At 54.1% G+C, this 18,737-nt stretch overlaps 1 protein-coding gene and 1 long non-coding RNA gene across 2 annotated transcripts in view; one reads left to right on the forward strand and one right to left on the reverse strand.

The window, feature by feature from the left end:
- The first annotated feature begins 2,778 nt into the window (after positions 1–2,778).
- The window catches only part of LOC145527776 (uncharacterized), a 681,763-nt gene continuing 665,804 nt past the window's right edge, over positions 2,779–18,737 (forward strand). The window contains exons 1-3 of the long non-coding RNA XR_014069857.1: positions 2,779–2,890; positions 10,412–10,523; positions 18,046–18,157. This is a non-coding gene — a long non-coding RNA (uncharacterized LOC145527776). The remainder of the gene's footprint in view (positions 2,891–10,411; positions 10,524–18,045; positions 18,158–18,737) is intronic.
- On the reverse strand, positions 4,913–7,474 carry LOC145527696 (uncharacterized). The gene is made up of 3 exons (XM_081545754.1): positions 6,529–7,474; positions 5,817–6,129; positions 4,913–5,559 (listed from the first exon to the last, which is right to left on the reverse strand). The coding sequence occupies exons 1-3, from the start codon at positions 6,937–6,939 to the stop codon at positions 4,937–4,939; spliced, it is 1,347 nt and encodes a 448-aa protein (XP_081401880.1). The 5' UTR covers positions 6,940–7,474; the 3' UTR covers positions 4,913–4,936.

Genomic DNA, 18,737 nt, shown 5'->3' on the forward strand with positions numbered 1-18,737 from the left:
CTAGGGATGCACATGTATATGATTAGATGAGGGTTATGTTTTAGGGATAGGTTAGAGGGAGAGAAAGGCTTTAGGTCAGAGTTGGTCATGGGGGAAGGGTCAAGGGTGGTGGTGGTGTTTCTTGGAATCTGAGTGCTGTGCATTCTTCGTCTCTTTCCATATGAACCCCTTCTCAGATACACCACTTGCAAGGAGTCTCTCGTGTTCCGTTTCCTATCTTTTGCATTTGTGAATGCTTAGCTTCTCTGTTGTGAAGAGGTTCCATTGGATGGAAACCCAGTGGTGTACTTCGTTTACCTCTTTCCCTTACTTGAAGAGACCCATTTCGACCTCCGCCCAGCAAATGGCAAGGAGACTCTGATGTTAAGGAGCCTTTGACCTACGCTTCTTTCTAGCTATCTCATGACATCAGTCTTTAGGGTGAGGTTTTTCCCCGATATTGAGGTGGTATGAGATCAAAACCAATAGCGTTCTTCAGATGTAGCTGTCTGGTTTTCCCATGGACATTGATTGAAGAGGCTTTCCTGTTCCCATTTGGATATTCTCCCCGTCTGTGTCAGAGATGAGTTGACCATGGATGCTGGGGTTTGTTTCTGGACCCTCAACTTTATTCCATCGATCTGGATCTGTGTGTGTTGTTGTATTCCCAATAGCATACTGTCCTGCTGCTGCTGCTGCTGCGGCTAAGTCACTTCAGTCGTGTCTGACTCTGCATGACCCCATGGCCTGCAGCCTACCAGGCTCCTCCGTCCAGGACATTTTCCAGGCAAGAGTACTGGAGTGGGTCGCCATTGCCTTCTCCGATACTCTCCTGAGGATCCTAGTTTGGTCGTCTAATTTCCTTTCACACAACCTTGGATGTCCGTATCGGGGCTTTTTCGTCGGATTGCATTGACAATGTAGGCTCCTTTCTGTTTCCGTACCCCCTTTGCAATTCTTTGTTCGGTGCGAAAATGCATTGGCATTTTGGGAGGAATAGCATGGAAGCTGTGGATTGCCATGTGGGGCTGTGACATGATTTTCCCAATAGGAATTCTTTCAAGCCCTGAGCACAGCTTCTCTTTCCAGTGATTGGTGTGGGCTTGATCTTCCTCCTTCCATCTCTCGCCGTTTTGTGAGAACAGGTCCATCCTTCCCTTCTGGGGTAGATGGACTCGTGGGTATCACTTCAGTGAATGGCATTGGCAGTGGGGGTGATAATTCCCTTCTCATTGGAAGACTTTGCTGTGAGTATTAGAAATGCAAGTGACTTCTCTTCCCCTTCCTCCCTGTCCATGTCTCACAGCCACTGGGAAACAGAGGCCTCATCCATGGTCACACAGGCCTGAGGGGGTGCAACTAGACTGTTGTTTCTTCAGGCCCTCAGTGCTGGACATCATCCGGGATACTCTGTGTGTGTCTTCCTCCGTCTGGTGTCCCTTCAGACCTTTCCCTAGTTTTCACAGGCTTGTTGTGTTGGCGTTCTTTGTCTGTTTGGAGACACATCCTTGATAAGCTTTGTGTTTCCACTCATTCGTCTCGCGATGTATGACCTGTCTTTTGCTTTTGTCATGAGGTCTTTCCCACAGTAGATATCTTTGATTTTGCAAAGTCCACTGTATTCTCTGGGTTTTTTTTGTGGACTGCCTTTTAGTTTTGTGTGTGAAGACTCAAAGCACGTGTCCGGTTTCTGCTCATTGTTCTTCTAGATTTGTGACAAGTTTTCATGGAAAGTTTGTCTAGGGATAACTGGAAGTGAACTCGGTGTAAGGTGTCAAGTCTCCATCTCCATTCATGTCATCCCCTGCAGTTTCCAATTCCCTGTTCCTGAGTGGTTTTGGAGACCTTGTGGGAAGGTTGGTTGCATTGGAGTTTGCATTTCCACCTTGATTCGATTCACACTGTTCTGCCCTCAGGGACACTGTCAAGGGGGAGTGAGGAGCAGCCTGCACTTCCAGCAGTGACCACACGGTGGGGCGAGTGCTGCTCTCCCCTCTGGGAGCCCCAGGCCACAGGCATCCCAGTGAGGAGCCAGCTCTGTGCTCAGCTGAAAGGAGTTAGTTAGTCTCTCAGGAGCCTCTGAGCCCTTGCCTTTGGATCACCCAGGGTGGGCATTTACTGGGACAGAAAAAATTGCCCTGAATTCCATGGACGGAAGAGCCTGGCTGTGTAGAGTTCGTGAGTTGCCGTGAATCAGACACAACTGAGGACACAAAAATTCAATAGATTAAAACACTTTTTGGGGGTGGGGGGGAGTGAAAGAGGGTGATGTGGGTTTTTTTGTCTTATATAACAGCCAAGGGAAATCTAGTTTAAACCTAAATTCACATAGATGGGAAAGGTATATCTCTCCGTCACCCTATTTAAAAAAAAAAAACCTACTAAACTTTTCTGAAAGTTTATTTAGTAGCTTCCTTGAGCAGTTTACTGTGGAGCATTTTTTTTTTTTTTCTGTGACATTGGCCTCATTAAAAAGTACGGTTTGCCTTTACTGGATAATTTTGTTCATTGGTTTCTTAGGGAACCTTGGTAATATTTGAGTTTCCTGGGGAGTATGGTCACATGACCTGGCCCTGGCCAATCGGTGCATTCCACCTCCCTGGCCACTGTGATTGGCTCCGGGCTGGGGCAGTGCCCAATCGGGGCCCAGGGCCGGGCCTCCCGTTGGAAGCCAGGGGAAGACGAGCTCTCGTCCTGCTGGGGTAGGGGAAGGGGTGGGGCCGGGGCAGGTCAGGCTCCAGCAGTGGGAGGGGCTTGAGGTCCGCCTGCGGCAGTTGGTGACGTTCCTGCTCCCCTCAGGGCAGAGCCGCCGGCCTGAGAATGAGGGCACTGCTGAGCCCAGGGGCTGGGATGGCCCGTTGCTGCTGTGGTCCCAGAGCTCCACCCGAGACCTGAGGGAAGCCGTCTGCCCGTGAGTCCTCTCCCACTTGTCTGTCAGCTTGTTTGAAGCATGCTGGGTTTTCTGCCCAGCTGGCTAAGGGGAGTCCCTGGAAATGCAAGGGTGTGGGTTTTGGCAGACTTCAGGGAAGACATGCCAGATGAGCCTGGGAGACTCCAGGTTAATCTGGATTCAGGAGATATCTCTTCGGGCCAGCTAGTAATTGTAGGATAAGCCTAATGAGCCTTCAGAGGATGAAGAGAGTAACGTGCCAAGGTAGCAATCGATGTCCTCATTCGAGAGGATGAAGCTGGTGCTCAGAGAAGGGGGGAACTTGGCCACAGCAAGGAGGTGTGCACCCAGACAGGACCCCCCAGATCCGGCCATTGGAGCTCAGGGAGGCCACTGGTGTGGCTTGTCCCTGTGGCAGGGGCCGAGGCAGGCAGCCCACCCTGATTCCTGCGGGGGCCTGACTTGGGAAGTGCCATCTGGTAGCTTTGAGACTCACCAAACCAAATTGCACTGGAGAGAGGAGGGACACCTTCCTTCATCCACCCCCCACCCCCGCCGGATTCCCACATACCCTGACCCCTTTCTCTTGATTTCGGAGCCATTTCCAGAGTCCCGCTCATATGACCTCATTCGAAGTGCACTGTGGACGAGCTGCCATCTGCAGCTGCTACCACAGCAGCCAAGGGCTTTAGCTCCCGACTACCTCCCTTCCTTTGGAACTTGGGGGCCCTCTACTCCCCACTTGCACACCACAGACCTTTGCTGAGGATTGTGGGGACCCTCACTCAGTTTGCAGCACGTTGTAGCCATCCCTGTCCTCCCTTGAAACTCAGCTTGTGAGCTCCTTTGGAGCAGCGTGGCCCACCTGGCTGCAACGGAAGACACAGCTGACAGTGAAACAACAGCTTAGATCTGAGAGCCGGAAAGCTCTGTCAAAAGGGACCTCCCTCTTCACACCGTAGAGGCTGTAGGAGCCGCCAGGCTTTCGGAACCAGTGCTGGGGCCAAAATGACTCCACAGCTGTTTTCCTTCCTGGGGAGGGTTCTGGCTCGAGCGGGAATGGCTCAAGTCTCCTAAGGTTCTGAAAGCCCACTGTGTGCAGATTCACGGTACACAGAGAGGAAAAGGTGGAGTCCTACCCTGGAGGTGGTCACAGCTCACGGATGAGCCAGGCAGGCAGGCAGGCAGGGCATGAGAACACCTGAGCTGCCTTCATGAGTGAATGGTGTGGGGGCAGAGGAAGAGAAGCCGGTCTGCTCCCTCGTGTGGTGCCCAGGGCAGGTTGTCCCCAGAGGAAACCCTTACGACGGTGAGGACTATCACTGCTGTTTCCCAAGGGGTTCCGTCGGTGCGTGTCTTCCCCGGAGCGGTCAGGCCGTCTCTCAAGTACACTGGCCATGGGCATTGCCTCTCCTTGGAACTTCCCATGTGTTTCTCTTTTTTATGGAACAGTGATTTTCTAGAGTGGTTCTGGGCCACAAGGATGTTGGGTCATTTTCTAGCCTTCTGTCATGAAGAACGCTTTCCTGGGCATGGGGGTGGTTTGTTGTTCCAGCTCCCTTTCTTGGCTTCTTTTGGGAGCTGGTGCAACAAGAGGAGCTCAGCCTCTGCCTTCTGGCTGAGATGTCACCCTTCAAAGAGCAATGCCTGCCTGGAGATAATGATGGCAGTTGCCAAAAGGGCTTCGTTTGGCACATGGTATCTTGAAAGGACGTACACCGTCCTTTCAGCTATCAAAGGCTAGTTCAAATGACATAAAAATGAGAATTCTCCAATGGAGTCTTACAGTAGGTGGAGAGTCCGAAAAACACTCCTTCAGTCATTTCACTGAGAGTCATTGATTGGGGACACCAAGAATATAGGAAGGAATGCAGAAAGAAAAGATGAAATTGTGTTCAGGATCGGGGGGAGGGATGAACAGGGCGTGCTTGCCTTGAATCCAGGCTTTGTTGGGGGGTGGGGCATAAAGATCGAACGGGTCTGAAACTACAAAGTGGTGATGGTAACACAGTATCACCAGAGTTACACAACAGTGATCCCAGATTGCAACAATGATGAAAAAGTTTACTAATCCCAACTTAACCAACAAAAATACAGGAAACCATACAAAAAATAAAACATTACCAGAAAGGTGGAAACAAACCAAATGCAAAGCAGTTCAGGGGAAAGGAACTCCATGTCCCCTGGGGGCAGACCGAGTTGCCGGCATCCACGGTGAGCAGACAGGGATGGAGGCTGCAGAGCCGACCGCTCCCCTGGACGTGGTGTTTCCGGCAAGGGCTCTGGGTCTCTGTCCAGAGCGGGGGCTCTTTCTCCCTGCAGGGCTGGGTGAGTGATCGTGGGCATCTGGGTGTTGCGCGGGAGCCAGGGCAGGCTCTCCCTGCCGAGGCGGTGACTCCTCCTCTGCCTCGGGTTCTCTTGCCAAAGCCCGAGCAGGTAGAGGTGCACGTGGAGGTGGAGGTTCTCGCTGAGGGGGTGGGACATCAGTGCCTGGGGCTGGGGGTCCTGCAGGCACGGAGATCCGATCTGCCCGGTGTGCTGGCCAGTACCCAGCTGGCCTGGTGTCTCTGCGAGGGCAAGTCTCGGTTCTCCATCTGCCCTCGGTGGATCCCTGGGTCCTGCACCTGGAGCCACCACCTCTTTAGGGACAGGTCTGGGAAGTGGAGCCTGGTTCCAGTTGGAGGCCAGTGCTAGAGTTGGGGGAGAAGCAAGGTTTGCCCACAGGCCAGCCTTGGCATGTGCGTACCCCGGGACAGAAACCTTCCAAGAGGTTCCCAAAGAATACCCAGCGTCAGATGTCTTTTGGGACTGAAGTGTGCAAGATGGGGGGCGGGGGGTGTGAGGCCAGCGCTTGCTGCAGGCCCAGCAGCAGCTTTCGGGGACTCGTCCCTGTGTAGCTCAGCACCCCTCCCCACACACTCCCGTGCACCAGCCCCAGCGTCCTCACCTCTGTGCTCTGGCGTGCTGGGCTCCAGGTCCTCCTGGTGCCTCAGAGGCCGGGGTTCTCTGGACTCTGGGTCGGAGCCGGGTGTGCTGAGCTCCGTGGCAGCCTCAGACTGGGCCGCCGGCTGTATCCTGGGCGGTGTCTCGGCAGCAGGCCTTCCCCACCTCCGCGTCTCCCCCGGTGGGGCTGATGCCTCCGTGGGCACGCTGACCTGGAGCCTGCACTGGGCCTCACGGGCGGGCGGGTGGTGCTCCGACCCCTCCCTCTGGGAGCTGGATGGGGTGTCCCCGTCCTCGGCCTCATCACGTGGGAAGCTCTGCAACGACAGTGACCGTCAGCCAGCCATGCTGGGAGTTTTCCGAGCTGGGCCTGGCCAGTGGAGCCGCTGCTTCTGCCTGCTCGAACTTCTCTTCCCAGAAGGGTCAGAGACGTGTGTCTGCTCAGATCCCCACCCGGGAGGAAAGAGACCCATCTGAGGGTGTGAGGTCAGCCTGGCGGGCCGGCGCTGCCCACACTCTCCCCATCCCGCCCAGCCTGCTCTCCCCTGGGGTGTGGACACAACTTGTCCACAGGCTTCTGACCCCACATCCGCCTGGGCTTCCTTGAGGGGGACACAGCCCGAGAAACCCGCATCCCCACACACAGGCAAAGGACCCGGTGTTTCCGGGTGGCATGGGAGAGGTGGCCTGGCCCGGCCTGGGGCTCCCCGTGTTACCTTTCTGTTTCTCCGGGCAAAGGGCCAGAGGCCTCTCGGGGGTGTCCTGAGCCAACGTCGACAGGGTGCCCACGCACACTGCCTGTGAGCTCTCCTGAGGCCCCGGCCTCTGGGCAGGGGCAAACAGCAGAACATCTTGGCAGCAAGTGATCTGGCTGGGGGCTCCTCTCCGCTCTGGAGGCCTGGATACCCGGATTGCGGGTTCTGTTGGGTTCTGTTGCCGGCAGGTGACATCATTTCCTGGGGTTCGTGCTGAGGTCCCTTCCCCAAAACTTCCCAAGGGAATCTCTGGGTTTCTGACTGCTCGATCACCCCCCTTAGGCCATGTGCAGGCACAGTGACACCCACACGGCCCAGCCCACAGCCCTGGGGAGGCCTGGGTTCAGCCAGGGCCTGAGCTCCGAGGACCATGCTGCTCTCAGACCAGGCTCCTTCTTCTCATAAGTGGTGTGGCCCTTGACAACCATATGCCCCTCAGGGTTTCCCCAGTCTCTCCATCTGCAGAGTGGGGGTCATTCTCCCATCTGCTTCCTAGGCCTGTCGGCCTACGAGCAGCTCCATGCCTTTCCACCTGGGGCCGATATCACGTGGAGCTCGTGCGCTGAGACTTCAGAAAGAAAGATTCCATCCAGGGCTGACACAGCACAGAATGGGGCAGAACGAGGCCTGGATGCGCCGTGGTACCCAGGAAAAGGCACTCCCCCTCCTGACTGTTTTGAGACCCCGCATCCAAGTTGGAGGACCGAAAGGAAGACTCGAAGGTCTCCCTCTCTTATAGAAAAGAGTAGCCAACTTTCTGGTCCTCTGTTTCCATTGAGATTCTGTTGAAGTGTCCCAGCTCGGCTTCTGCGGGTGGCTGAGCTTCTACTGGCTCCCTGCGTTCTTGTCTTTTCCTCTCCAAACCTTCCGTCCTTTTCCCCCTTCTGGGGTGGAAGGGCGCTGTCATTGCTTCTACCTTCGAGACAGATTGAGGAAAAGTCTGGACCATCGACTCCTTTCCTCTCTTTGGTTCCGTGTCTCTCTATGGCTGTGTCCCTCTCTTTTCCTTTCTCAATTCCGTCTGTGTCTTCCTCTTTCTCTCTCGTGTGTGGATGGATGGACGGATGCTAGGGATGCACATGTATATGATTAGATGAGGGTTATGTTTTAGGGATAGGTTAGAGGGAGAGAAAGGCTTTAGGTCAGAGTTGGTCATGGGGGAAGGGTCAAGGGTGGTGGTGGTGTTTCTTGGAATCTGAGTGCTGTGCATTCTTCGTCTCTTTCCATATGAACCCCTTCTCAGATACACCACTTGCAAGGAGTCTCTCGTGTTCCGTTTCCTATCTTTTGCATTTGTGAATGCTTAGCTTCTCTGTTGTGAAGAGGTTCCATTGGATGGAAACCCAGTGGTGTACTTCGTTTACCTCTTTCCCTTACTTGAAGAGACCCATTTCGACCTCCGCCCAGCAAATGGCAAGGAGACTCTGATGTTAAGGAGCCTTTGACCTACGCTTCTTTCTAGCTATCTCATGACATCAGTCTTTAGGGTGAGGTTTTTCCCCGATATTGAGGTGGTATGAGATCAAAACCAATAGCGTTCTTCAGATGTAGCTGTCTGGTTTTCCCATGGACATTGATTGAAGAGGCTTTCCTGTTCCCATTTGGATATTCTCCCCGTCTGTGTCAGAGATGAGTTGACCATGGATGCTGGGGTTTGTTTCTGGACCCCCAACTTTATTCCATCGATCTGGATCTGTGTGTGTTGTTGTATTCCCAATAGCATACTGTCCTGCTGCTGCTGCTGCTGCGGCTAAGTCACTTCAGTCGTGTCTGACTCTGCATGACCCCATGGCCTGCAGCCTACCAGGCTCCTCCGTCCAGGACATTTTCCAGGCAAGAGTACTGGAGTGGGTCGCCATTGCCTTCTCCGATACTCTCCTGAGGATCCTAGTTTGGTCGTCTAATTTCCTTTCACACAACCTTGGATGTCCGTATCGGGGCTTTTTCGTCGGATTGTATTGACAATGTAGGCTCCTTTCTGTTTCCGTACCCCCTTTGCAATTCTTTGTTCGGTGCGAAAATGCATTGGCATTTTGGGAGGAATAGCATGGAAGCTGTGGATTGCCATGTGGGGCTGTGACATGATTTTCCCAATAGGAATTCTTTCAAGCCCTGAGCACAGCTTCTCTTTCCAGTGATTGGTGTGGGCTTGATCTTCCTCCTTCCATCTCTCGCCGTTTTGTGAGAACAGGTCCATCCTTCCCTTCTGGGGTAGATGGACTCGTGGGTATCACTTCAGTGAATGGCATTGGCAGTGGGGGTGATAATTCCCTTCTCATTGGAAGACTTTGCTGTGAGTATTAGAAATGCAAGTGACTTCTCTTCCCCTTCCTCCCTGTCCATGTCTCAGAGCCACCGGGAAACAGAGGCCTCATCCACGGTCACACAGGCCTGAGGGGGTGCAACTAGACTGTTGTTTCTTCAGGCCCTCAGTGCTGGACATCATCCGGGATACTCTGTGTGTGTCTTCCTCCGTCTGCTGTCCCTTCAGACCTTTCCCTAGTTTTCACAGGCTTGTTGTGTTGGCGTTCTTTGTCTGTTTGGAGACACATCCTTGATAAGCTTTGTGTTTCCACTCATTCGTCTCGCGATGTATGACCTGTCTTTTGCTTTTGTCATGAGGTCTTTCCCACAGTAGATATCTTTGATTTTGCAAAGTCCACTGTATTCTCTGGGTTTTTTTTGTGGACTGCCTTTTAGTTTTGTGTGTGAAGACTCAAAGCACGTGTCCGGTTTCTGCTCATTGTTCTTCTAGATTTGTGACAAGTTTTCATGGAAAGTTTGTCTAGGGATAACTGGAAGTGAACTCGGTGTAAGGTGTCCAGTCTCCATCTCCATTCATGTCATCCCCTGCAGTTTCCAATTCCCTGTTCCTGAGTGGTTTTGCAGACCTTGTGGGAAGGTTGGTTGCATTGGAGTTTGCATTTCCACCTTGATTCGATTCACACTGTTCTGCCCTCAGGGACACTGTCAAGGGGGAGTGAGGAGCAGCCTGCACTTCCAGCAGTGACCACACGGTGGGGCGAGTGCTGCTCTCCCCTCTGGGAGCCCCAGGCCACAGGCATCCCAGTGAGGAGCCAGCTCTGTGCTCAGCTGAAAGGAGTTAGTTAGTCTCTCAGGAGCCTCTGAGCCCTTGCCTTTGGATCACCCAGGGTGGGCATTTACTGGGACAGAAAAAATTGCCCTGAATTCCATGGACGGAAGAGCCTGGCTGTGTAGAGTTCGTGAGTTGCCGTGAATCAGACACAACTGAGGACACAAAAATTCAATAGATTAAAACACTTTTTGGGGGTGGGGGGGAGTGAAAGAGGGTGATGTGGGTTTTTTTGTCTTATATAACAGCCAAGGGAAATCTAGTTTAAACCTAAATTCACATAGATGGGAAAGGTATATCTCTCCGTCACCCTATTTAAAAAAAAAAAACCTACTAAACTTTTCTGAAAGTTTATTTAGTAGCTTCCTTGAGCAGTTTACTGTGGAGCATTTTTTTTTTTTTCTGTGACATTGGCCTCATTAAAAAGTACGGTTTGCCTTTACTGGATAATTTTGTTCATTGGTTTCTTAGGGAACCTTGGTAATATTTGAGTTTCCTGGGGAGTATGGTCACATGACCTGGCCCTGGCCAATCGGTGCATTCCACCTCCCTGGCCACTGTGATTGGCTCCGGGCTGGGGCAGTGCCCAATCGGGGCCCAGGGCCGGGCCTCCCGTTGGAAGCCAGGGGAAGACGAGCTCTCGTCCTGCTGGGGTAGGGGAAGGGGTGGGGCCGGGGCAGGTCAGGCTCCAGCAGTGGGAGGGGCTTGAGGTCCGCCTGCGGCAGTTGGTGACGTTCCTGCTCCCCTCAGGGCAGAGCCGCCGGCCTGAGAATGAGGGCGCTGCTGAGCCCAGGGGCTGGGATGGCCCGTTGCTGCTGTGGTCCCAGAGCTCCACCCGAGACCTGAGGGAAGCCGTCTGCCCGTGAGTCCTCTCCCACTTGTCTGTCAGCTTGTTTGAAGCATGCTGGGTTTTCTGCCCAGCTGGCTAAGGGGAGTCCCTGGAAATGCAAGGGTGTGGGTTTTGGCAGACTTCAGGGAAGACATGCCAGATGAGCCTGGGAGACTCCAGGTTAATCTGGATTCAGGAGATATCTCTTCGGGCCAGCTAGTAATTGTAGGATAAGCCTAATGAGCCTTCAGAGGATGAAGAGAGTAACGTGCCAAGGTAGCAATCGATGTCCTCATTCGAGAGGATGAAGCTGGTGCTCAGAGAAGGGGGGAACTTGGCCACAGCAAGGAGGTGTGCACCCAGACAGGACCCCCCAGATCCGGCCATTGGAGCTCAGGGAGGCCACTGGTGTGGCTTGTCCCTGTGGCAGGGGCCGAGGCAGGCAGCCCACCCTGATTCCTGCGGGGGCCTGACTTGGGAAGTGCCATCTGGTAGCTTTGAGACTCACCAAACCAAATTGCACTGGAGAGAGGAGGGACACCTTCCTTCATCCACCCCCCACCCCCGCCGGATTCCCACATACCCTGACCCCTTTCTCTTGATTTCGGAGCCATTTCCAGAGTCCCGCTCATATGACCTCATTCGAAGTGCACTGTGGACGAGCTGCCATCTGCAGCTGCTACCACAGCAGCCAAGGGCTTTAGCTCCCGACTACCTCCCTTCCTTTGGAACTTGGGGGCCCTCTACTCCCCACTTGCACACCACAGACCTTTGCTGAGGATTGTGGGGACCCTCACTCAGTTTGCAGCACGTTGTAGCCATCCCTGTCCTCCCTTGAAACTCAGCTTGTGAGCTCCTTTGGAGCAGCGTGGCCCACCTGGCTGCAACGGAAGACACAGCTGACAGTGAAACAACAGCTTAGATCTGAGAGCCGGAAAGCTCTGTCAAAAGGGACCTCCCTCTTCACACCGTAGAGGCTGTAGGAGCCGCCAGGCTTTCGGAACCAGTGCTGGGGCCAAAATGACTCCACAGCTGTTTTCCTTCCTGGGGAGGGTTCTGGCTCGAGCGGGAATGGCTCAAGTCTCCTAAGGTTCTGAAAGCCCACTGTGTGCAGATTCACGGTACACAGAGAGGAAAAGGTGGAGTCCTACCCTGGAGGTGGTCACAGCTCACGGATGAGCCAGGCAGGCAGGCAGGCAGGGCATGAGAACACCTGAGCTGCCTTCATGAGTGAATGGTGTGGGGGCAGAGGAAGAGAAGCCGGTCTGCTCCCTCGTGTGGTGCCCAGGGCAGGTTGTCCCCAGAGGAAACCCTTACGACGGTGAGGACTATCACTGCTGTTTCCCAAGGGGTTCCGTCGGTGCGTGTCTTCCCCGGAGCGGTCAGGCCGTCTCTCAAGTACACTGGCCATGGGCATTGCCTCTCCTTGGAACTTCCCATGTGTTTCTCTTTTTTATGGAACAGTGATTTTCTAGAGTGGTTCTGGGCCACAAGGATGTTGGGTCATTTTCTAGCCTTCTGTCATGAAGAACGCTTTCCTGGGCATGGGGGTGGTTTGTTGTTCCAGCTCCCTTTCTTGGCTTCTTTTGGGAGCTGGTGCAACAAGAGGAGCTCAGCCTCTGCCTTCTGGCTGAGATGTCACCCTTCAAAGAGCAATGCCTGCCTGGAGATAATGATGGCAGTTGCCAAAAGGGCTTCGTTTGGCACATGGTATCTTGAAAGGACGTACACCGTCCTTTCAGCTATCAAAGGCTAGTTCAAATGACATAAAAATGAGAATTCTCCAATGGAGTCTTACAGTAGGTGGAGAGTCCGAAAAACACTCCTTCAGTCATTTCACTGAGAGTCATTGATTGGGGACACCAAGAATATAGGAAGGAATGCAGAAAGAAAAGATGAAATTGTGTTCAGGATCGGGGGGAGGGATGAACAGGGCGTGCTTGCCTTGAATCCAGGCTTTGTTGGGGGGTGGGGCATAAAGATCGAACGGGTCTGAAACTACAAAGTGGTGATGGTAACACAGTATCACCAGAGTTACACAACAGTGATCCCAGATTGCAACAATGATGAAAAAGTTTACTAATCCCAACTTAACCAACAAAAATACAGGAAACCATACAAAAAATAAAACATTACCAGAAAGGTGGAAACAAACCAAATGCAAAGCAGTTCAGGGGAAAGGAACTCCATGTCCCCTGGGGGCAGACCGAGTTGCCGGCATCCACGGTGAGCAGACAGGGATGGAGGCTGCAGAGCCGACCGCTCCCCTGGACGTGGTGTTTCCGGCAAGGGCTCTGGGTCTCTGTCCAGAGCGGGGGCTCTTTCTCCCTGCAGGGCTGGGTGAGTGATCGTGGGCATCTGGGTGTTGCGCGGGAGCCAGGGCAGGCTCTCCCTGCCGAGGCGGTGACTCCTCCTCTGCCTCGGGTTCTCTTGCCAAAGCCCGAGCAGGTAGAGGTGCACGTGGAGGTGGAGGTTCTCGCTGAGGGGGTGGGACATCAGTGCCTGGGGCTGGGGGTCCTGCAGGCACGGAGATCCGATCTGCCCGGTGTGCTGGCCAGTACCCAGCTGGCCTGGTGTCTCTGCGAGGGCAAGTCTCGGTTCTCCATCTGCCCTTGGTGGATCCCTGGGTCCTGCACCTGGAGCCACCACCTCTTTAGGGACAGGTCTGGGAAGTGGAGCCTGGTTCCAGTTGGAGGCCAGTGCTAGAGTTGGGGGAGAAGCAAGGTTTGCCCACAGGCCAGCCTTGGCATGTGCGTACCCCGGGACAGAAACCTTCCAAGAGGTTCCCAAAGAATACCCAGCGTCAGATGTCTTTTGGGACTGAAGTGTGCAAGATGGGGGGCGGGGGGTGTGAGGCCAGCGCTTGCTGCAGGCCCAGCAGCAGCTTTCGGGGACTCGTCCCTGTGTAGCTCAGCACCCCTCCCCACACACTCCCGTGCACCAGCCCCAGCGTCCTCACCTCTGTGCTCTGGCGTGCTGGGCTCCAGGTCCTCCTGGTGCCTCAGAGGCCGGGGTTCTCTGGACTCTGGGTCGGAGCCGGGTGTGCTGAGCTCCGTGGCAGCCTCAGACTGGGCCGCCGGCTGTATCCTGGGCGGTGTCTCGGCAGCAGGCCTTCCCCACCTCCGCGTCTCCCCCGGTGGGGCTGATGCCTCCGTGGGCACGCTGACCTGGAGCCTGCACTGGGCCTCACGGGCGGGCGGGTGGTGCTCCGACCCCTCCCTCTGGGAGCTGGATGGGGTGTCCCCGTCCTCGGCCTCATCACGTGGGAAGCTCTGCAACGACAGTGACCGTCAGCCAGCCATGCTGGGAGTTTTCCGAGCTGGGCCTGGCCAGTGGAGCCGCTGCTTCTGCCTGCTCGAACTTCTCTTCCCAGAAGGGTCAGAGACGTGTGTCTGCTCAGATCCCCACCCGGGAGGAAAGAGACCCATCTGAGGGTGTGAGGTCAGCCTGGCGGGCCGGCGCTGCCCACACTCTCCCCATCCCGCCCAGCCTGCTCTCCCCTGGGGTGTGGACACAACTTGTCCACAGGCTTCTGACCCCACATCCGCCTGGGCTTCCTTGAGGGGGACACAGCCCGAGAAACCCGCATCCCCACACACAGGCAAAGGACCCGGTGTTTCCGGGTGGCATGGGAGAGGTGGCCTGGCCCGGCCTGGGGCTCCCCGTGTTACCTTTCTGTTTCTCCGGGCAAAGGGCCAGAGGCCTCTCGGGGGTGTCCTGAGCCAACGTCGACAGGGTGCCCACGCACACTGCCTGTGAGCTCTCCTGAGGCCCCGGCCTCTGGGCAGGGGCAAACAGCAGAACATCTTGGCAGCAAGTGATCTGGCTGGGGGCTCCTCTCCGCTCTGGAGGCCTGGATACCCGGATTGCGGGTTCTGTTGGGTTCTGTTGCCGGCAGGTGACATCATTTCCTGGGGTTCGTGCTGAGGTCCCTTCCCCAAAACTTCCCAAGGGAATCTCTGGGTTTCTGACTGCTCGATCACCCCCCTTAGGCCATGTGCAGGCACAGTGACACCCACACGGCCCAGCCCACAGCCCTGGGGAGGCCTGGGTTCAGCCAGGGCCTGAGCTCCGAGGACCATGCTGCTCTCAGACCAGGCTCCTTCTTCTCATAAGTGGTGTGGCCCTTGACAACCATATGCCCCTCAGGGTTTCCCCAGTCTCTCCATCTGCAGAGTGGGGGTCATTCTCCCATCTGCTTCCTAGGCCTGTCGGCCTACGAGCAGCTCCATGCCTTTCCACCTGGGGCCGATATCACGTGGAGCTCGTGCGCTGAGACTTCAGAAAGAAAGATTCCATCCAGGGCTGACACAGCACAGAATGGGGCAGAACGAGGCCTGGATGCGCCGTGGTACCCAGGAAAAGGCACTCCCCCTCCTGACTGTTTTGAGACCCCGCATCCAAGTTGGAGGACCGAAAGGAAGACTCGAAGGTCTCCCTCTCTTATAGAAAAGAGTAGCCAACTTTCTGGTCCTCTGTTTCCATTGAGATTCTGTTGAAGTGTCCCAGCTCGGCTTCTGCGGGTGGCTGAGCTTCTACTGGCTCCCTGCGTTCTTGTCTTTTCCTCTCCAAACCTTCCGTCCTTTTCCCCCTTCTGGGGTGGAAGGGCGCTGTCATTGCTTCTACCTTCGAGACAGATTGAGGAAAAGTCTGGACCATCGACTCCTTTCCTCTCTTTGGTTCCGTGTCTCTCTCTGGCTGTGTCCCTCTCTTTTCCTTTCTCAATTCCGTCTGTGTCTTCCTCTTTCTCTCTCGTGTGTGGATGGATGGACGGATGCTAGGGATGCACATGTATATGATTAGATGAGGGTTATGTTTTAGGGATAGGTTAGAGGGAGAGAAAGGCTTTAGGTCAGAGTTGGTCATGGGGGAAGGGTCAAGGGTGGTGGTGGTGTTTCTTGGAATCTGAGTGCTGTGCATTCTTCGTCTCTTTCCATATGAACCCCTTCTCAGATACACCACTTGCAAGGAGTCTCTCGTGTTCCGTTTCCTATCTTTTGCATTTGTGAATGCTTAGCTTCTCTGTTGTGAAGAGGTTCCATTGGATGGAAACCCAGTGGTGTACTTCGTTTACCTCTTTCCCTTACTTGAAGAGACCCATTTCGACCTCCGCCCAGCAAATGGCAAGGAGACTCTGATGTTAAGGAGCCTTTGACCTACGCTTCTTTCTAGCTATCTCATGACATCAGTCTTTAGGGTGAGGTTTTTCCCCGATATTGAGGTGGTATGAGATCAAAACCAATAGCGTTCTTCAGATGTAGCTGTCTGGTTTTCCCATGGACATTGATTGAAGAGGCTTTCCTGTTCCCATTTGGATATTCTCCCCGTCTGTGTCAGAGATGAGTTGACCATGGATGCTGGGGTTTGTTTCTGGACCCTCAACTTTATTCCATCGATCTGGATCTGTGTGTGTTGTTGTATTCCCAATAGCATACTGTCCTGCTGCTGCTGCTGCTGCGGCTAAGTCACTTCAGTCGTGTCTGACTCTGCATGACCCCATGGCCTGCAGCCTACCAGGCTCCTCCGTCCAGGACATTTTCCAGGCAAGAGTACTGGAGTGGGTCGCCATTGCCTTCTCCGATACTCTCCTGAGGATCCTAGTTTGGTCGTCTAATTTCCTTTCACACAACCTTGGATGTCCGTATCGGGGCTTTTTCGTCGGATTGTATTGACAATGTAGGCTCCTTTCTGTTTCCGTACCCCCTTTGCAATTCTTTGTTCGGTGCGAAAATGCATTGGCATTTTGGGAGGAATAGCATGGAAGCTGTGGATTGCCATGTGGGGCTGTGACATGATTTTCCCAATAGGAATTCTTTCAAGCCCTGAGCACAGCTTCTCTTTCCAGTGATTGGTGTGGGCTTGATCTTCCTCCTTCCATCTCTCGCCGTTTTGTGAGAACAGGTCCATCCTTCCCTTCTGGGGTAGATGGACTCGTGGGTATCACTTCAGTGAATGGCATTGGCAGTGGGGGTGATAATTCCCTTCTCATTGGAAGACTTTGCTGTGAGTATTAGAAATGCAAGTGACTTCTCTTCCCCTTCCTCCCTGTCCATGTCTCAGAGCCACCGGGAAACAGAGGCCTCATCCACGGTCACACAGGCCTGAGGGGGTGCAACTAGACTGTTGTTTCTTCAGGCCCTCAGTGCTGGACATCATCCGGGATACTCTGTGTGTGTCTTCCTCCGTCTGCTGTCCCTTCAGACCTTTCCCTAGTTTTCACAGGCTTGTTGTGTTGGCGTTCTTTGTCTGTTTGGAGACACATCCTTGATAAGCTTTGTGTTTCCACTCATTCGTCTCGCGATGTATGACCTGTCTTTTGCTTTTGTCATGAGGTCTTTCCCACAGTAGATATCTTTGATTTTGCAAAGTCCACTGTATTCTCTGGGTTTTTTTTGTGGACTGCCTTTTAGTTTTGTGTGTGAAGACTCAAAGCACGTGTCCGGTTTCTGCTCATTGTTCTTCTAGATTTGTGACAAGTTTTCATGGAAAGTTTGTCTAGGGATAACTGGAAGTGAACTCGGTGTAAGGTGTCCAGTCTCCATCTCCATTCATGTCATCCCCTGCAGTTTCCAATTCCCTGTTCCTGAGTGGTTTTGCAGACCTTGTGGGAAGGTTGGTTGCATTGGAGTTTGCATTTCCACCTTGATTCGATTCACACTGTTCTGCCCTCAGGGACACTGTCAAGGGGGAGTGAGGAGCAGCCTGCACTTCCAGCAGTGACCACACGGTGGGGCGAGTGCTGCTCTCCCCTCTGGGAGCCCCAGGCCACAGGCATCCCAGTGAGGAGCCAGCTCTGTGCTCAGCTGAAAGGAGTTAGTTAGTCTCTCAGGAGCCTCTGAGCCCTTGCCTTTGGATCACCCAGGGTGGGCATTTACTGGGACAGAAAAAATTGCCCTGAATTCCATGGACGGAAGAGCCTGGCTGTGTAGAGTTCGTGAGTTGCCGTGAATCAGACACAACTGAGGACACAAAAATTCAATAGATTAAAACACTTTTTGGGGGTGGGGGGGAGTGAAAGAGGGTGATGTGGGGTTTTTTGTCTTATATAACAGCCAAGGGAAATCTAGTTTAAACCTAAATTCACATAGATGGGAAAGGTATATCTCTCCGTCACCCTATTTAAAAAAAAAAAACCTACTAAACTTTTCTGAAAGTTTATTTAGTAGCTTCCTTGAGCAGTTTACTGTGGAGCATTTTTTTTTTTTTTCTGTGACATTGGCCTCATTAAAAAGTACGGTTTGCCTTTACTGGATAATTTTGTTCATTGGTTTCTTAGGGAACCTTGGTAATATTTGAGTTTCCTGGGGAGTATGGTCACATGACCTGGCCCTGGCCAATCGGTGCGTTCCACCTCCCTGGCCACTGTGATTGGCTCCGGGCTGGGGCAGTGCCCAATCGGGGCCCAGGGCCGGGCCTCCCGTTGGAAGCCAGGGGAAGACGAGCTCTCGTCCTGCTGGGGTAGGGGAAGGGGTGGGGCCGGGGCAGGTCAGGCTCCAGCAGTGGGAGGGGCTTGAGGTCCGCCTGCGGCAGTTGGTGACGTTCCTGCTCCCCTCAGGGCAGAGCCGCCGGCCTGAGAATGAGGGCGCTGCTGAGCCCAGGGGCTGGGATGGCCCGTTGCTGCTGTGGTCCCAGAGCTCCACCCGAGACCTGAGGGAAGCCGTCTGCCCGTGAGTCCTCTCCCACTTGTCTGTCAGCTTGTTTGAAGCATGCTGGGTTTTCTGCCCAGCTGGCTAAGGGGAGTCCCTGGAAATGCAAGGGTGTGGGTTTTGGCAGACTTCAGGGAAGACATGCCAGATGAGCCTGGGAGACTCCAGGTTAATCTGGATTCAGGAGATATCTCTTCGGGCCAGCTAGTAATTGTAGGATAAGCCTAATGAGCCTTCAGAGGATGAAGAGAGTAACGTGCCAAGGTAGCAATCGATGTCCTCATTCGAGAGGATGAAGCTGGTGCTCAGAGAAGGGGGGAACTTGGCCACAGCAAGGAGGTGTGCACCCAGACAGGACCCCCCAGATCCGGCCATTGGAGCTCAGGGAGGCCACTGGTGTGGCTTGTCCCTGTGGCAGGGGCCGAGGCAGGCAGCCCACCCTGATTCCTGCGGGGGCCTGACTTGGGAAGTGCCATCTGGTAGCTTTGAGACTCACCAAACCAAATTGCACTGGAGAGAGGAGGGACACCTTCCTTCATCCACCCCCCACCCCCGCCGGATTCCCACATACCCTGACCCCTTTCTCTTGATTTCGGAGCCA

This window comes from Giraffa tippelskirchi, chromosome 11 (assembly GCF_054371585.1).
Source record: "Giraffa tippelskirchi isolate mGirTip1 chromosome 11, T2T-mGirTip1v1.2.pri, whole genome shotgun sequence".
Lineage (NCBI taxonomy): Eukaryota > Metazoa > Chordata > Mammalia > Artiodactyla > Giraffidae > Giraffa > Giraffa tippelskirchi.

Coding starts and splice junctions, on each gene's coding strand:
- LOC145527696 (XM_081545754.1), bottom strand. CDS start 6,939: ATGGTCCTCGGAGCTCAGGCCCTGGCTGAACCCAGGCCTCCCCAGGGC. Junction 6,130..6,528: donor TTGCCCGGAGAAACAGAAAG/GTAACACGGGGA, acceptor CTGTCGTTGCAG/AGCTTCCCACGTGATGAGGC. Junction 5,560..5,816: donor CAGCACGCCAGAGCACAGAG/GTGAGGACGCTG, acceptor CCCCAACTCTAG/CACTGGCCTCCAACTGGAAC.